General features: G+C 26.4%; 2 protein-coding genes across 9 annotated transcripts in view; one reads left to right on the top strand and one right to left on the bottom strand.

The window, feature by feature from the left end:
• Positions 1–2,866, top strand: part of Samuel (SAM-motif ubiquitously expressed punctatedly localized protein) — a 230,096-nt gene extending 227,230 nt beyond the window's left edge. For all 8 annotated transcript variants that reach the window (XM_088188786.1, XM_088188790.1, XM_088188792.1 and 5 more), the window contains one exon: positions 728–2,866. In XM_088188786.1, coding sequence (XP_088044912.1) covers positions 728–988 — 261 coding nt within the window. In that variant the 3' untranslated portion in view covers positions 989–2,866. The remainder of the gene's footprint in view (positions 1–727) is intronic.
• AstC (Allatostatin C) lies at positions 2,141–14,679 on the bottom strand. The gene is made up of 4 exons (XM_088188795.1): positions 14,583–14,679; positions 8,381–8,521; positions 4,389–4,528; positions 2,141–3,438 (listed from the first exon to the last, which is right to left on the bottom strand). Exons 2-4 carry the CDS (start codon positions 8,495–8,497, stop codon positions 3,330–3,332), a joined length of 366 nt encoding a protein of 121 aa, XP_088044921.1. The 5' UTR covers positions 8,498–8,521; positions 14,583–14,679; the 3' UTR covers positions 2,141–3,329.
• Positions 14,680–16,458: the final 1,779 nt, after the last annotated feature.

Below are 16,458 nucleotides of genomic sequence, written 5' to 3'. Positions count from 1 at the left end.
TCTGAGATATCTTTACTGGTCGTATCCATATATATGCCTTTTTGCTAGGAGCTCAAAACTGGCGCTTTGCAAAGTAAAGGGGTTACTCGGAACCTTTTAGAAATGTATGATAAGCCAACAATTTGTATATATTTTTAAACAGTTCAATTCATCCCTTTTTACTTTAAATTTTTAAATTTGGTTCCAAAAAACGTCGTTATCTCGCTATAACACAATCTAGTTTAAGGTTTAATTTAATTAATTACAAAAGTACGGATTCCTAATAAATTTTAAAACAGATAAGGTAAAAAATACAATCGCTACAAAATAATGCTTGTAATTATTTTTTATATTATAATAAAACAGAAAAATATGCATTTTTGTGTGAAACTAGATTACTTATTAACACGTACCGTGCCATTTGAGTCTATGTAAATATATGTACAGTTTATTCCATTATACACCATGAATTTAATAATAAAAAATACCCCATAATATGATTGTTTTGGGTTAGGGTTAGGTTTTGAAATTAACTGAAGAATATTTAATTATGCTTTTATTTAAGTTTAATAAAAGTACATCAATTACGTTTAAGTTCAATATAGTTATTATCTTGCAATACATAAAACCAGTCTATTGGGCGTAATAATATGCTATGAGGATATCATACTATCATGCGAAAGATTGGATTTCCTCGTTCTTCAATAATATTTCTATGAAACTAATTTATGTTATTTTTATATTTCAGATGTTCCGCGAGCAAAGGATAGATGGCTCTGGACTTCCCCTATTGACTGAAGATCACCTGACGGGTCTGCTGAAGATGAAATTGGGTCCAGCGCTGAAGATGAAGGCCATGCTGGCCGGAAGATTGGGCTCAAACTGCAGGTGCTCACAAACGACACCGACTCCTGTTCCTGTCACTAGTCCTTCACCGGCCACTACTCCAAACACTGACAAGTCTTTCAAGGTAGAAAGACCCCCGAGCGTCGACAGCGACAACAGCTAGTTAAAGAAACGGAAGGCGCATATGTACATATACCTACTTAAAACATATTTGCTTTAATATTAAACGCATGTGTTAATTAATGAATTTATTTTGATAAACATATCATATTTTACTAAGATCTCAGGTGCATGAAATATTTTCTTTAAATTAATGGTTTGAATCTTGGCTAATACTTTTCTTAGTTTGTAACTTTGTGTGTAGATGTCTCTGAATTGTTTCAATTTTAATGATTAAATATTAAAAATGTTTGTTGTGAAATAACACACATTAACTTATGCATATATAGAGGGTAAATCAGAATTTTAAATTTAATTTAATATTTTTTTCTAAAATTATATCTATAAATTGTTTATGATAAATTACCGAAAACAAGTCCAATAAACTGCTTAATAAATAAATATTATAAATCTTAGCAAATCAATGAGATACAGTGTAAATTGGGTTACTTTATAAAATACCCCTAGATTTAACAGATTTTAATTATTAAAATTATCTAAATAGAAACATGGAAATGTTATCCTAAAAGAAGTATCATGTTTTCAAGCATCAAACATATGCTTATTTTTTAAAGCATATGTATCATAATGGCAATTAACACTTAAGGCTACAGCTTTACACAATTTACAGCAGTGTGTATTTACAACTGACTATTAATGTTTGCTTTTACATTGATACATTTTTAAACAGCACAAGTGAATAAAATAAATATATTTGAGAAAAAGCAGCGCTTCAACATCTTACATTAGTTACACTTTTATTGCCTCTAAATATATAGTTTTATGTATTTAAATTTCTAAATCAATTGTCATTGAAGTAACTGATTTACCCTTCGTTTTTATTATTATTTTAGTATTACCTTAATTAAGTAAATGCGACGTTGAAAGCACTACATAAATGTATAGGTGTATGTAAAAGTGTTCGAATATACCGTCCAAAGCGACTTAATTGCAATTTTCGATAATAATATATCAAATGTTGTGTGTTTTACATACGATATATTAAAAAATATATTATTTATACGACGTGAACGTTTTAACGAAATTCAGTATTTGGTTCCTAATTGGATATAGTAAATATTTAGTTAAGCTTATAAATGTGAATTTTACATAGCGTTAATGTATTTTTATAAATTAAATAAATAAATATAAATATGTATAAATAAACGAAATTACGTTGTCTTATTATATATTATAGATTTATTATACATATGAAAAGGTGATTTATTTATACGTTATAAATTTCTTACACGCGTTGCTCAATATTGTTAAAATTAACCCGCGTTTATGAGTGTGTATAATACATGGCTGATTTGTAATGTTTAAAAACCAAATACTTGTATTTAACATTTACTATGTGTATTTTATCGTGTTATGTATATTTGCTTTTATTTTTTAGTGTCCAGTGTATTTATGTATGTTTCTTTATGTACAGTGATTTTCAGTATTAATTGACAGTTTTTTTTGTGAAATGTATATTATATATTATATGAATCACTGAGCCAAAAGATGCTTGTTTTAAATAATGTACTTACAATTTATATATATTTATATATCGACAGTATTGATTTTAATTGTATTTAATGGACGAAGCAGCGAATTTATAATGAACGAAATATTTGACCGATTTCTTTTTAAACGACTAGTCTAGTCTTGGATATAATACTATTGTATATTGAGTTGAAGGACAGTATTACAGGAAAAGATGGTTCGATTTTGTAACCTAACAATCGAAATTGTTCTTAGTGCGTATATTGTCAATACTTTATGAATTTATTTTAAAATGTTGTTTAATATGTATAAAATGCGATTATTATGAATTTAACGATTTGATCAATCGTTAGGTATTTATATTTTCCAAATAAAACCTTATGTGATTTGATATCGGATTTTATTTAAGCTAAGCAGGTCAAAATAAATTAAAAATAAAACGCCAATTTTCTTTATTGATGCTTCAAAAATACCAGTTTAATTATAATTTAATAAGTAATTAACACTTTGAATTAACAAAATAAACTAATAACACTACCAGAATCTAATATATCAATTTTCAACGAATTTATTAAAAAAAAAGATTAAAATCATATTCAAGTTAAAAACTATATTAGTATATCTTACAATTCATACATTTTTTTATTTATCTTAATTATATCATATATACTTTTGTATACACACACGTTTTTATTAGGTATTTAAATATATATATTTAAAGAAATATTTTTATTTATTATGATGACTATAATGAAAGAGCTAACGAGTAACTATGTAAACGTAACTGATAAGTGAATTTCTTTCAGGTGCTTTTTCTTGTCTGGTGCTTCTCTTCTGTGCTATATTCCTTATGTTTACTTTCTGAAACAGGAGATGGGGTTGAAGTAGCACTGGCGGTACCGGATCTGACGTTTATCTTGAGGAGCATGGAGAAGCTGGTCCCACGGGAGATTATTCCTCATGCTGAAAACGTATTAAAGATAAATTATATACTTTTATGAGCATCAAAATGATATTATATGAATAACATTAATATTTTTATATTATATTAAATTATTTTTTTAAATAAATTTAAGAAACGATTCTTGTGAATAAAAATGGTAACTTTAAAAATTGCATAAAATTCTATGCATAGCTCACACATTATAATAAATATACATTTTCAATTCTTTGTATATATTATGTGCTAGTGGTTCATATAAATATTAAAAACGTGAGATTTACTAATTTTAATAAATACGCTAATGCTTAATTTATCATCTCTTCTTAATAATAAAAAAATTAAAAATATATTTTATTGAAGTCATCATATTAATATCCCTTTATTTATTTTTTATAACAGAATTTCATTCAAAGATGCCATAAAAAATGGTACGTACTATTGATAAATATCTAATTACATGACAGTGTTTGACTAAGTCAAGAGATGCGAGCTTTCGGAAGCTACTAATTACTGATAAAAAATAGGAAATATAAAGCGTCATCCTGTAGTTACGCTGCGAATAATTACTAGTTTTGTATTTATAATGATATATGCTTTATGCTATATTTTTTATATCTTAAATTATTGTTTTTTATTTTTATTCAAACCAAATTCTTATTCATCATTATTTTTTAAATTTGATAATTTTAAATATGTTACTAATTACTTTTTAACTATGTTTTTATTACCCGACAGTAAAACTTAAATAAGCACTTCTTAGTTTTATCGAGTTACTTTACAAAAAAATGATTTATAACAAGGATGTTTTTCAGAAGCAATTCATCATTCAATATTCATGGAAATTGCTCAATCAAGATCGATGAACATGGATCCTAATAAAAACTAGATAGTATATTTTTAAATACATTGAAAAAAATATAAAATATTACCTATTGATAGATATATACACCAAATTAATTAACATGATCACCTGTTGTAATTGGCATATTGTTGGAGTAGCTGCAACTGGAGTGCTGCCAAAGCCGTGTCTTCGGGGTTTTGGAGTAGACGACCTCCCGGATGGGTTTCGCCGCCATTCATCAGATTGTTGTTGTCCATAGATCCGCTGTCCTAAAACACCAAGCGTCAAGGGTTAACGCGACTGATTAAACAAACCTAAAGAGATAATTCGCTATCGCAATTTAACAAAATGTGAAACTTTAACTGAAATTCAATTTAAGCCGACCTAGGTAAAATTCAGGCAAGTTTCTCGCTCCTCAAGGTAATATGATTAACTTTTGAACGAATCGAACGGGTGAAAGGGCGAATTTTATACAAACGTAAAAATACCAACTGAATTATAAATTGCGCGAAATAAATACAGGTCGCTACAAAATATATCACAAAGAAAAGGTTAACATGGGGTATTAAGGTGTCAGTTTAAATCTTTTTTCGTATTTAAATCATTATGTTTGTATAATATAAGGCATTAAGAATAACATATTAGTGACAAATCCAACATTGTAACAGGTTTTATATTGCATAATGAAAGCTTCTTTATATTTTACAAAAAGCTGTTTTATATTTAAAATGAAAGCTTCAACGAAAACAATACACAAGTTTGTATAAAAATTACACTAGTTATCTAACATTTTTAGACTACATAAAAAACTTAAAAAATGGGTACCGCACGAACTGAATGAAAAAAAATCGTCGTTTGGAAATTTAATTTGTGCTTTTTAACACAACAGAAAGCAACCATTTTCTTGTGTGAATTTATATTTTTTGCGAATTATTTGAAGTGTTATATGCAGCTCTTGATTAATGGTAATTAAAAATCTATTATACAAATATACATTTAATAAATAACGTTAAAGGCAGTTATTTAAATTTAAGGATTTTTTCAAAACAATTTACATTATTTAAATGTAATGATTTTATAGATATTAAAATCAAGGTAAAATTAAATCAGGTAGTGTTCATTATATTAAAATAATAATATTACGAAGTAAGCATTTTTAAAATAAGGATACGAGACTGATTGTTTTCAAGATAATAATAATAAATCTCTATCGAGAAATCCCCAGACAATATCCCAAAATTATATATTATCACCCTTTATTTACAGAATCCGAAAAGTAAAGAGTTTTCGCAGGTAGAGTATCTCGTCATGATTAAAATTTCACTTCGTGAAAATTTATATAGGGGTCTAAAAGAAGATGTTACGCCAACTTTGAACGTACATTATGCAAATTTTAACGTTTAATTAAAATGCATCGTCCGCGTAACTGAATTTAGTCGTTTTGCGTATAATGAGATTTTATTACGGTGCTTTGTTTGATATAAATACAACAACGTCTCTAACTAAATTACTGTAATGTATGCGTAAATAATACGCATACATTCGACGAAGAAGCGAAACTATACACGTGAGGGTAATAAGATTGGACTAAAACTCAATTTACCTGGAATGTACTCCAAGAAAACCCTTTAATGTGAGCGGAAGGCCACGAAAATCGCATTAAAAATGCAAGAAAAAGTAAGAAGAGACTTGTCCTTACAAACAAATTAAAAAAAACACATTACCAACTAGCATATTGTAAATTTTGATTTACATTAAAAACGATGATTTAACGATCTATAAAAATGCTAAAATTTATATAATTTACATAAAGTCGATACACATTAATTTTATTAAATCCATTAAATTGCCAATCAAATCCACTTTACGTATATTATTAACGCTCAAGATTCAATCGCTGTAACTGTGACATTAATCAATACATTTATGTTATTGAATCATACATAAATGTTTCAAAAGCGTTGCTTCGATTTATTAATAAATTGGTACAAAATATATTATACTATTATGTAGTAGCTTGGGTGGAGATAAGTTAAATCGCCCATTTGTCATGCTAATGAAGTCGAAACGAAAGTGCCCGAGGACTTGTTGGGCAAAGTTTGACTCTTAGCGAAATTGTGCATATTCTCTCAGGGACAAATTCAATTCCGACATCGTTAATCCGCGATCTTGCGGAGTGCTACTTAATCTTGAAGAACCCATTAATTTTTGGCGCTTTAAAGCTCCTTTTGTTATGTATGCCTAGGGACGAAATGTATGCTGTATTTGTTTTAAAAGTCATCTTCTCGTTTTATGGTTTCCCTTCTTTGAGAGGCATTAATCGAATGCCATGACGTAAAAATTATTTATTTAGAAAGGGTACCTTCAAAATATGTCAATAAATTAATAAAAAAAAAAAACAATATTAAAACCTATCAGAGGCACGTGGATTGGCGCAATATTGAGAGCAATAAATTTTGCGAATTTTAGGGCATCAAATACATTGTGCTTTACTAAATGCTATTAAAGATGAGTCTTTGTAAAATTTATGATTACAATAATGTATCATTTTTATTATAATTAAAAAAAAATTAATTAGTTTTACATAAATATTTATTGCATTTAAATTAATAGGTTTTTTTAGAACATTCAATAAAGCGATGAAAAATTATGGAATATAGCATTTTCACGTATGTTTAAACATTTATAATTTGCTGTAAATTATAATATTTATTAGCTTACAAATATTATAATATATGTATATATTTCCTTCTTTCTCATTATCATATAAAATAGGCACTTAAATAACACGTATGAAATAATTAATATAAAATTATAGCAAATTCTTTTTATTGGTAATTTTATAATATTTTTTGACATAACTGGTACAAAAACTGGCAATCTCGTCAAATTTTTTCCCTAGTTTCGGTAAAATTAAAATTTTAATAACCTTCCCTTGGGTTGAATAGTGGTTAAATCTAATTACCATGCTAAATAGGATTGTCATTATTATGATGATTTATACCGGCATTTATTTTATCCCTTTTATCACGAAACAGAATATTTTTTAATATTAATAATAAAAACAATGAATTTATAATTGACAAAATATAATTAAAATTAAACACTTAATAAAACTATCAAGATAATACAAATATAATTTTATAATTACAATACAGCATAAGGTATCTGTAATTCTAATTTAAATTTTAAACAGGATAAATCAGCATTCTAAATCAGATTATTAAATCCACTAAAATCTTATGTGACGTAAAAAGTTTTTTTTTAGAAAAAAATAAAGATTACACAGTAATATAGTTGTAAAATAAAAACAAATATTTTTGTGTTGATTTTAAAGGTAATCTATATTACATAATCTATAATTTATATTATTGAAAAAAGAATTAAAATAAAAAAAAATATGGTAGATAGATTTAGATCTACATGTAATTCTATCTAAGTCATCAATCTTTATAACAACAAAAGCACAACTTTAGTTTACATGTGTTAAATAAAGGTCAAATATGGAATAAAAATATACCATTAAAACTAAAATATGTAATTTATTTATCTGTATTTACAGTTAATATAAGAAAAAACCCGAATGTATGTTTATATTTGTCAAATCCCATTAAATTCAAAGTTACCCTTATCTCATTATGTATATGCCTTGTTAAATATTATGACGTTCAAAATGTAAATTAAGCGTTACGTCATTAAAAAAATATTAGCTTTGAATACTTTTATATAATTCATGGTCTTACAATATTCAGTTTTAATTAATTTAACTTATTCAGACCAAAAACAAATTTTATTTATATAAGCTTTCTTATTTACCAGCTCAAAACAACACAATCACATAATTGTTTTAATTGCGCAATATAAGTGACTAACAAAATTTTAATAACGAAAGCTCCCTCGTTGCGTAAAGGATATAAGCTAGATATTATAACGCTAATTAAGGTTAATTTGTACAAACAATGCGATTATTATTGTTTAATTAAATTTCAAAGTCTTGCATAATATAGCTCGAAACCATTTCTGTGTATAAAGATTTCAAGATGCCGACACTCACACATGACGTGGAGAATAAGTCAAGGTATTTTTCCGAGTAGTACATGAGTTAAATAATGAGCACTCACCTGAAGAGCATCTCCAAACACAGCATCTCCTCTTGGAGGTCGGGCACTACAGGCGACGATTCCGAACAAGACGACGAGCAGGAAACTTAGTCCTTTATTGAAAATGCGGCCTTGCATCTTTGATTCGGTTTGTAGGTTCTCCTGGATAGTGCATTAAGAATATTTGATTGATAAAAACTTCATTAAAATAAGTATATATTAAAAAACGATACCAAATATATTAATATATTATTAAGACCAGACTAGCATTAGTTTGTCAGTGCTTAAAAACATATATATAAACATACTCAATAGAATAATATATCGATAATAATTGTAGAGTACCCTCGGGATAAGAATGCCGGTTTGTGCGTGTACATGTATATGAGAGGAAGAAGCGATCTAGCGTGTACTTCGTTGTCTCGCTTTCTCTTTTAAGGACAGTCGCTGATTTGTCAACGCTGGTATTCGTCATTAAAGTGCAGTGTGGCACAGAAGTTTGATCTTCTCTAGTGATTTATTATAAATAATTTTGTGTTGATATTGGTTTAAAACCCAGATATGCCCACTGTCCCAAGGGTAGGTCACTAAACTCGTGCCACTGTTTTTAATTTATAAATGAAATTTTAAGAAAACCAAATTTCTTGGGCATATCTGGGTTGATTGATATCAAGGCTTCAAATACACACTGTAAGTTATTCGTACTCTTACCCGTGGATTAACATATTTTAATTATTTTTCCATTAATCCGTACGTTGTTGGTTTTTTTACACTATTCTCTGTAAGGCTTAAAAAAGTTATTATTCTTATCGTTGCGCCAATGATAATTTTTTAATTTACCCAATGGATTTTAATGATTTAATAGAGCCGTCGAGCCATTATACAATCTGCGAATAATTTCTTTCCCCATTTTATATCTTTTTACTTTTGAAGAATAGATAAATACTTCATTATTTTTTTGACTAGTGAAAGATTTTTAATTTTGCAAATATTTAATTAATGACATCAATGTCTGGATTTTACGATTATATAATATATTTTAAATTGTCCGTTGAAATTTCCAACTTAGCTCAGATGTATGTATGTTAAATAAACATATAATTTCTTTTCAAATAAAAAAATTAAATATTCTGAGCGAAATTGTTATGAGCCACACAGTTCACGCACACAATAACAAACCGGAATCCTTATCATGAGCGTACTCTATATACAAATTGATGTAAAAGACTTCCATGAATTGTAAAGTGGAGAAAAATCTAGTTTACATAAATTTATTGTAATATGGTATTTATTTTTATTTAATTAATATTGAAGACAAAGCTTAAGAAATCTCAGCTTTTCCAAGTTCGAAAAAAATAAACTGATGTTGCAGATATGACTAGAAATAAGTCTATATTTAAATTCAGAAACTACAGTTAGTATGCAGCTTTTACCATACATATTTAATTGCTCCCTTTTAAGCCCAATACAACAATAAACTATTGCATTGTTTAACCGATACAATGAATTTTAATCAGGTTTATTTTATTGCTGTATCCTGCCTTCTAAAAAAATAATAAAATGCAATAAATGTGATTTATCACACCCTTTTCTTTAAATGAAACTAGTAATAGCTATAGATTATCATAGCATTAAAAAGTATCATATTTACTAACGATTCGTAGTACGAGAGTACAGATCTTAGATTTTTTTTACTATATCAAGTATTTCTGCTTTTATATGAATTTTATTTTATTATATTGCTTTATTGTTAATATATATTTCATTTAATTTATAGTTATAATTATAATTGAATTTACTAATCTCTACATTTTTACAATGATATGGATAAAAGATTTTAAAAGTGAAAATATTTTCAGTATAGTGATACTTTCATTATGAAGGTTTTTAATTAACAAATATTAATAATTTAATAGATAAATAATAATTTTTACTAACATATAAATTAAATCAACAACTATAATCTTAGAAAATTGTTTAAAATAGTGTAAAGGATCAAATTTATTTTATATACATACATACGAGTCTTGACTTATTGTCATTACTTTTCTTGCTATGAATATTTACTGAGCTAAAATTCTCGTTGCGCGGCAAGCTAGAACGTATTTTTTTCTTTCAGTAAATTTAAATATTTTCTAAGAAAACACATTAGAACTTGTCATTGCGAGCTTTATAATTTTTTAAACAAATTTTTGCTGCGCGGTTTAATAACGAGCCAAATAAATCATCATCCTAAATAAACTTTCCATCCTTGTAAAAGCATTATATAACTTATTTGCTACGCAGCTAGAATGAGTTGCTATTTTTTTTACCATAATGGTAATACTAAATACTGAATCTAATATAATATAAAGTTAATATTATTCATGGGAATTTGTATTTCAACAAACATTTATTTTTATATTTGATATAATATGTTAGAATAATTTTCAACGAATTTATTAAAGATGTACCAGAAAGAGTTCTGAAAATTGCTCATTTCTATTTTAAACTTTGATGTTATGTCGGTTAAGAATATTAATTTCTGAAGCCATTGCTTGTTTGGAATATTAGTGTCGTAATTGTATTTTATCTTGAATAAAAATATTTTACACGCGGAAACTACCTTCAAAACCTATCAAAAACAGACTCAATTCAAAATAAATAAACAAATATTTAATGGGCCCTAACTAAACATTTTTTGTACTCAACATCTAATTAAATTGATAAGTTTTATTAAAAACTTAATCCTACCTTATGTTAATAAACTATTTTTAATAAAAAAATATTTTTTTATAGATAATTTTTGAGACAATGCATTTTAAAATGATGCAAATATCTACTATCCACTTTTTTCTTTATATAGTATATTTATTATGTTGGTATGAAATTAATATGTCAACGATTAGAGCTTTGGAAAAATTGTCACGTTAACTAGTTCAAAGAGCTGCAAGAACTACAAATAAATGTGTATTTTTTTAATAAAATGTTTTTATAATGAAATAAAAATAAATGTATGTATCATCAAAGGCTTGTATGCTAATTAATGATAAATCAAATTAATAAATCAAAGACTTAATTATACGATACGCATTTGGGGTTTATTGTAAAAAGGGTTTTATATTCATACTGTATGTATGTGAAAGCTGTTTTTTCATCAGAGATTATACATTAAATATCAAAATAAATTTTGGGTATTTCAAATATGTTTTTAATTATTGTTTTATATACACGATAATATTAATTTCCTCCTATTTTTTATGATAATCATATTATCGGATGAATTTCTGCATGGGCGTATTATAATTAATAATACCCTTTAAATTATCTTACATGCCTAATGAAGGCAATTAATTTATGCATTTATGTAAGCAAAAAATACGGATTTTAATCTTTTTGCGCTACGGTAAACGTTCATGTTTTCGTTTCCTCGTTTTAAGCCATGTAGAGTTATATTCGCTGTATTTTCAGTAAATGTATTTATTATAAGAGTCTTAGAAAAGATACACGAAGGGCAGTCTGATAAATTTAAGTTGAAATTTAAAATGCTGCACGAGAATTGAGTTAAAATGGGAGAGCTTCGCTTTAAAAGATTGGAAAAGTGTGTAATTGTAAAGCGGAACATACAAGATGGATAAAAAGTGACATCTCGCATCTCTGAAATGATTAACTATGGCGGAAAAAAATGCTTGTGAAGTTTAAAAGAATGATAATATAACGTGGGTTTTCCCTAGTTTGTGTTCTATTTTAGTAAGACGAAACGTGTAATTTTAAAATAACAATAAGTACAGTCACAGCCACTAACAATTATCTTTGAGAGAAAAATGATACAAATTATGTAAAATATATTAAATTCAGTATTTATTACTATCATATAGAAATTTATTTATTTTAGTAGGCAATTTATTTGGCTTTAAATAAATTTAAAAAATACTAAAAACTGATCAATAAGTTAATGCTGTTATACTTAATAATGATTTTTTTATTTATTATATATTTTTAAGTTACCACAATTTAATTTAACTTAAAAAAAATATTTTATGTATGATTAGATACTATAATCCAAACATATATAATAAATTTAAACTGTTTCTTACTTAATTTTTATTTTATATTTAATTTTTTTAATTATATCATTTGATATATAACATCTTACTCAAAACGTAAAATTAAATAATAATCACGAATTTTGTGTTTTATTTAAGTGTAAATAATATAAATAATTAATCACATAAAAACACTTTATTATTTAAAACAAAGTAAAAATTTAGGTATTAGGTTCATATTATTATATTAAATAAAATTATTTGTATTACTTAAATGAATTCCAAATATAACTTATTGATTAATGATTCAATAAAATTTGATATTAAATTCTTGAATATGTTTTATGAAATTTGTTTTATTTGAAATTAAAGTTTACAATATCAGTAAATTTATATTATGATTTACTATTAAATTTGAAACAATTTCTCGTTTTACATTATTCAATAATATACACCATACAAATAAAGTATAATATATCTAAAACAATATATTTATGTATTTTTAAAAATTAATTGAATTGAATATAAATTAAATTTCTGTCAAAACTTTTTTGATAATTGTATATTATTCAGCATAAGTTTATGTTATACATCATTTCATATTATTGTGTTTCATATTGAGTTGTATAATGTTCAACAAAGTTGTACATATTATAGTCCCTGATTCTCTATTGTTCAATTGAGAGGAAACTTTTCCATACCAATAATTTATTAACAAATTGTACTTTAAATTCGTGTGAAATTATATTATTGTATAGTTATATTTATTTTAACGTTTACGTATGCGTACGTCAAATGATAATTACGCACCCGCAAATAAGCTCTTTTGAACTCACATTGCGTCTTATTAAGAAGACTTTGCGGATTTCTCCAAAACAATAGGTAAAATTTCCTTAGGCTTTTTGGCAAACATTTGTCCCGGCTTTAAATACATAATATTCATATCCTGCGCGATTGTTTCAACATTTATTTAGTTTTATTAACATATCCTTTCGAAGCTCACGTGCAAAGCTTTTATGCAAAAATTAAACGCGGAGTTTTCGCGTCGGTTAAAAATAAAGCATCATTATGTATATTAGATTACGCGAGGGCGAAAAACATTTTGTACTTTTTATTTCATTCCGTGTTGTTTTTCCGGACTTTCTCGGAAGATTCTCGATTAAAATGCAATACACTGTCAATGGGGGGAGATTTTTAAATTGATCTATTTAATTTTCGGGAGAAATGAGCCATAGTAGCAAATGGGATTAATTTAAATGAACCGAAAACGCGATTGGTTCGTTTCCTAATCAAAGAAAGGGCGAATGCAAATTATTCCCAAAGCTACAATCGTACACAATTATATATAATGGAAAACGTTGGTATCATATGACAGAAACAATTTGTAGATACTTGTGATACATTAAATTTAACATAGTATATGTATATTATTTACGTAGGTGTTATATGCAAATTAGTTGAACGTATCGAAGTAAGACTAACACATTTTAATAAACAAATCTATTATTTTAGATAAAAATGTAATTTATAAAATAAATTTTAAAGATATGAAGATACATTATAAGATATTTATTACGACATGAGCTATTTTTGTAAATTATTTATTATATTTTTCGTTAAACGAAGGTGAATGGATATCGAGTTACGTCTGGCAATATTGTCAAAGAACTCGAGTTCCTTGTAATAAAAGCTCTAATTGAACTTTATAGATGTGTGGGACATAAGATAAATTACATTATTGGAAATCAATGAATGCATATACGAAAATATAACATTTTTATTAAATTTATATTAATATTAAGTTTTTTTAATAATACGTCTAATTTATTTAATTTTTGCATTGTATTTTGTAAAACGACAAATAAGTATATTTATATTTCTAGTTTTCATTTAATTATTGTAATTCGCGTTAAAAAAATTCACAACAACGATTTATTGCATTCATTTATTATTATTTAAAAAAATAATATTTATTAATTAAGTGAATTTATTGCATTCATTTATTATTATTAAATTAAAAGATTTATTGCATTCATTTATTATATATTTTTAAAAATAATATTTAATAATTAAGTAAAAAAGCATGCTATAAATATAGTTATATTCTAAAGTACTTCAGTAAAATGTATATTTAAGTTATCATATACATTTATTAAAATATCTATTATTGTATCAAATAATATAAAATGGCATGTTACCTGATAAAAGATGTATCGGGTGCTTTGGCGTTCTTACCGCCGAAGTAATACAAACAGGATCAGAGCTTTCAGGATCTTGTCGTTGAATCGCCGACGAAGCACAAGTGACAGGCCTACACCAGGTTTTCCTCTTTTATAGTAATGTTCTACTGAGTAGCAGGTACTGGCGTAGAGGGGACTACGCCGGGTGGGGGGAGCTTTTGCTACGACGGAGATGCGCCTTAGATAAGCTGAATGCACGTACAATTTATGTAACCAAGGTATTTTTAAACACGTCATTTTATTCTTCTATTGTATAAAATATATATTTAAGAGTACAAACTGAAACTTTACAAACGATTTTATATAAAAAATGTCTATCTAATTTTACCACAATAAAAATATTAATATTAATACGATGATTTTCATATCGTAATAAAACTTCATGATAATTGCCAGCTTATCCGAACGTTATCGGGAAATGATGTAGTCAATTCTAATAACATCGGCATGCCACTCGAGTCACTAATCGTTGAAGATATGGTGGCAATATTCATTATTGTCGATTTTTTTCGTTCATAAGAATTTATTATGTATATAAATAAATTATCTTTGTGAGTGTTTCTTTGAAATTTACATCGGTAATTGACAAGAAAGGGCTTTTTTTAAACATGAAAGCACGACCGAGAAGATTAATTATCGAGATTTTAACTAGAGATTAAACAATAGATACATACATTTTCTCGCGTACAACAATTTTAATGAAATTTATAGAATTTTCTAACAGCATGAAACAATAATTCATCAAACAGCTAATCATAATATATTAATTTAGTTTATTTATAGAGCTCTTAAATAATATACAATTAATTTACAACTACGAGGTTAAAGGTTAAAGGGCGATCTATAATATATATTGTATGCTTATCTAGGCAACAGGTGGCTATCCGGTATTCAATCGGTCCTAAAATTCAACATTTGTGTATTGATTACATACTCAAAAAATCATATTATTCATTTTACAATGACGCTCTAGATATAATATTTATAAAGAATTTTCTGTTTAAAAATCTACGCAAACAGTAATTTTTATTTATTTTAATAATCAATTATAGTGACGTTAATCTAATGTTTGTCAAAAAATCTTGTTGTGTATTTAGTATGTTTTTCAAACAAAAAAAATGTAGATAGCTTATTTTGCAAAGGATACAATTATCGGAAATAAAAACTGCATATGACAAATCAAAATTTTCACACCCAAATCTGTGCAAAATAAATAAAATAAAAATTGTACTAAACAATATAATCGACATAGTTTTTTCTAATATTATGATTTCTTTAATTATAATACAAACATCAAAATAATTTAAAAAAAAATTGATAACAAATCGTTCCATAATAAATACTATTGCTTATAAAATACAACATTATTTTTTTCAAGCATCATAATCGTTAAAATACAATTGTGGATATTATAATAATATCTAATATTTTTTCGCAGTTTCTAGACTTAAGTCTCTCACCTGCTTGACGAGGATTGGTGTCTGTGTGTGTTAACACGCATCACCTTTTAATTATTATTTTATTTATTAAAGTTTAAGAAATATTAACTGGAATTAATCAAACAAATCAGCTATTAAGCCATTTGCATGATTTTGTATTCGTTCGCGGTGTCTATTATTAAGCCTTTCGAAATGATTTTTAAGTGTGTCTATTTTTAGATCCTGATGCAACATCGAATTGCGAACATACCAAGGAGCGTTTGCTGCGATTCTCAATGAAATATTCTGCTGGGCTTGTAATTTTTGAGGGTATTTGCGAGTATTTATAATGTATCCCCACACAGGGGATGCATAAGACATTGCGGGTCTGATTATTGCTTTATAAATTAGCAGTT

The sequence above is a fragment of the Plectrocnemia conspersa genome, unplaced genomic scaffold (assembly GCF_051122295.1).
Source record: "Plectrocnemia conspersa isolate PC_06_02 unplaced genomic scaffold, ASM5112229v1 ptg000007l, whole genome shotgun sequence".
Taxonomy (NCBI): domain Eukaryota; kingdom Metazoa; phylum Arthropoda; class Insecta; order Trichoptera; family Polycentropodidae; genus Plectrocnemia; species Plectrocnemia conspersa.
Note: the sequence above shows the minus strand (reverse complement) of the source record. Positions and strands in the feature narration are given on the sequence as shown.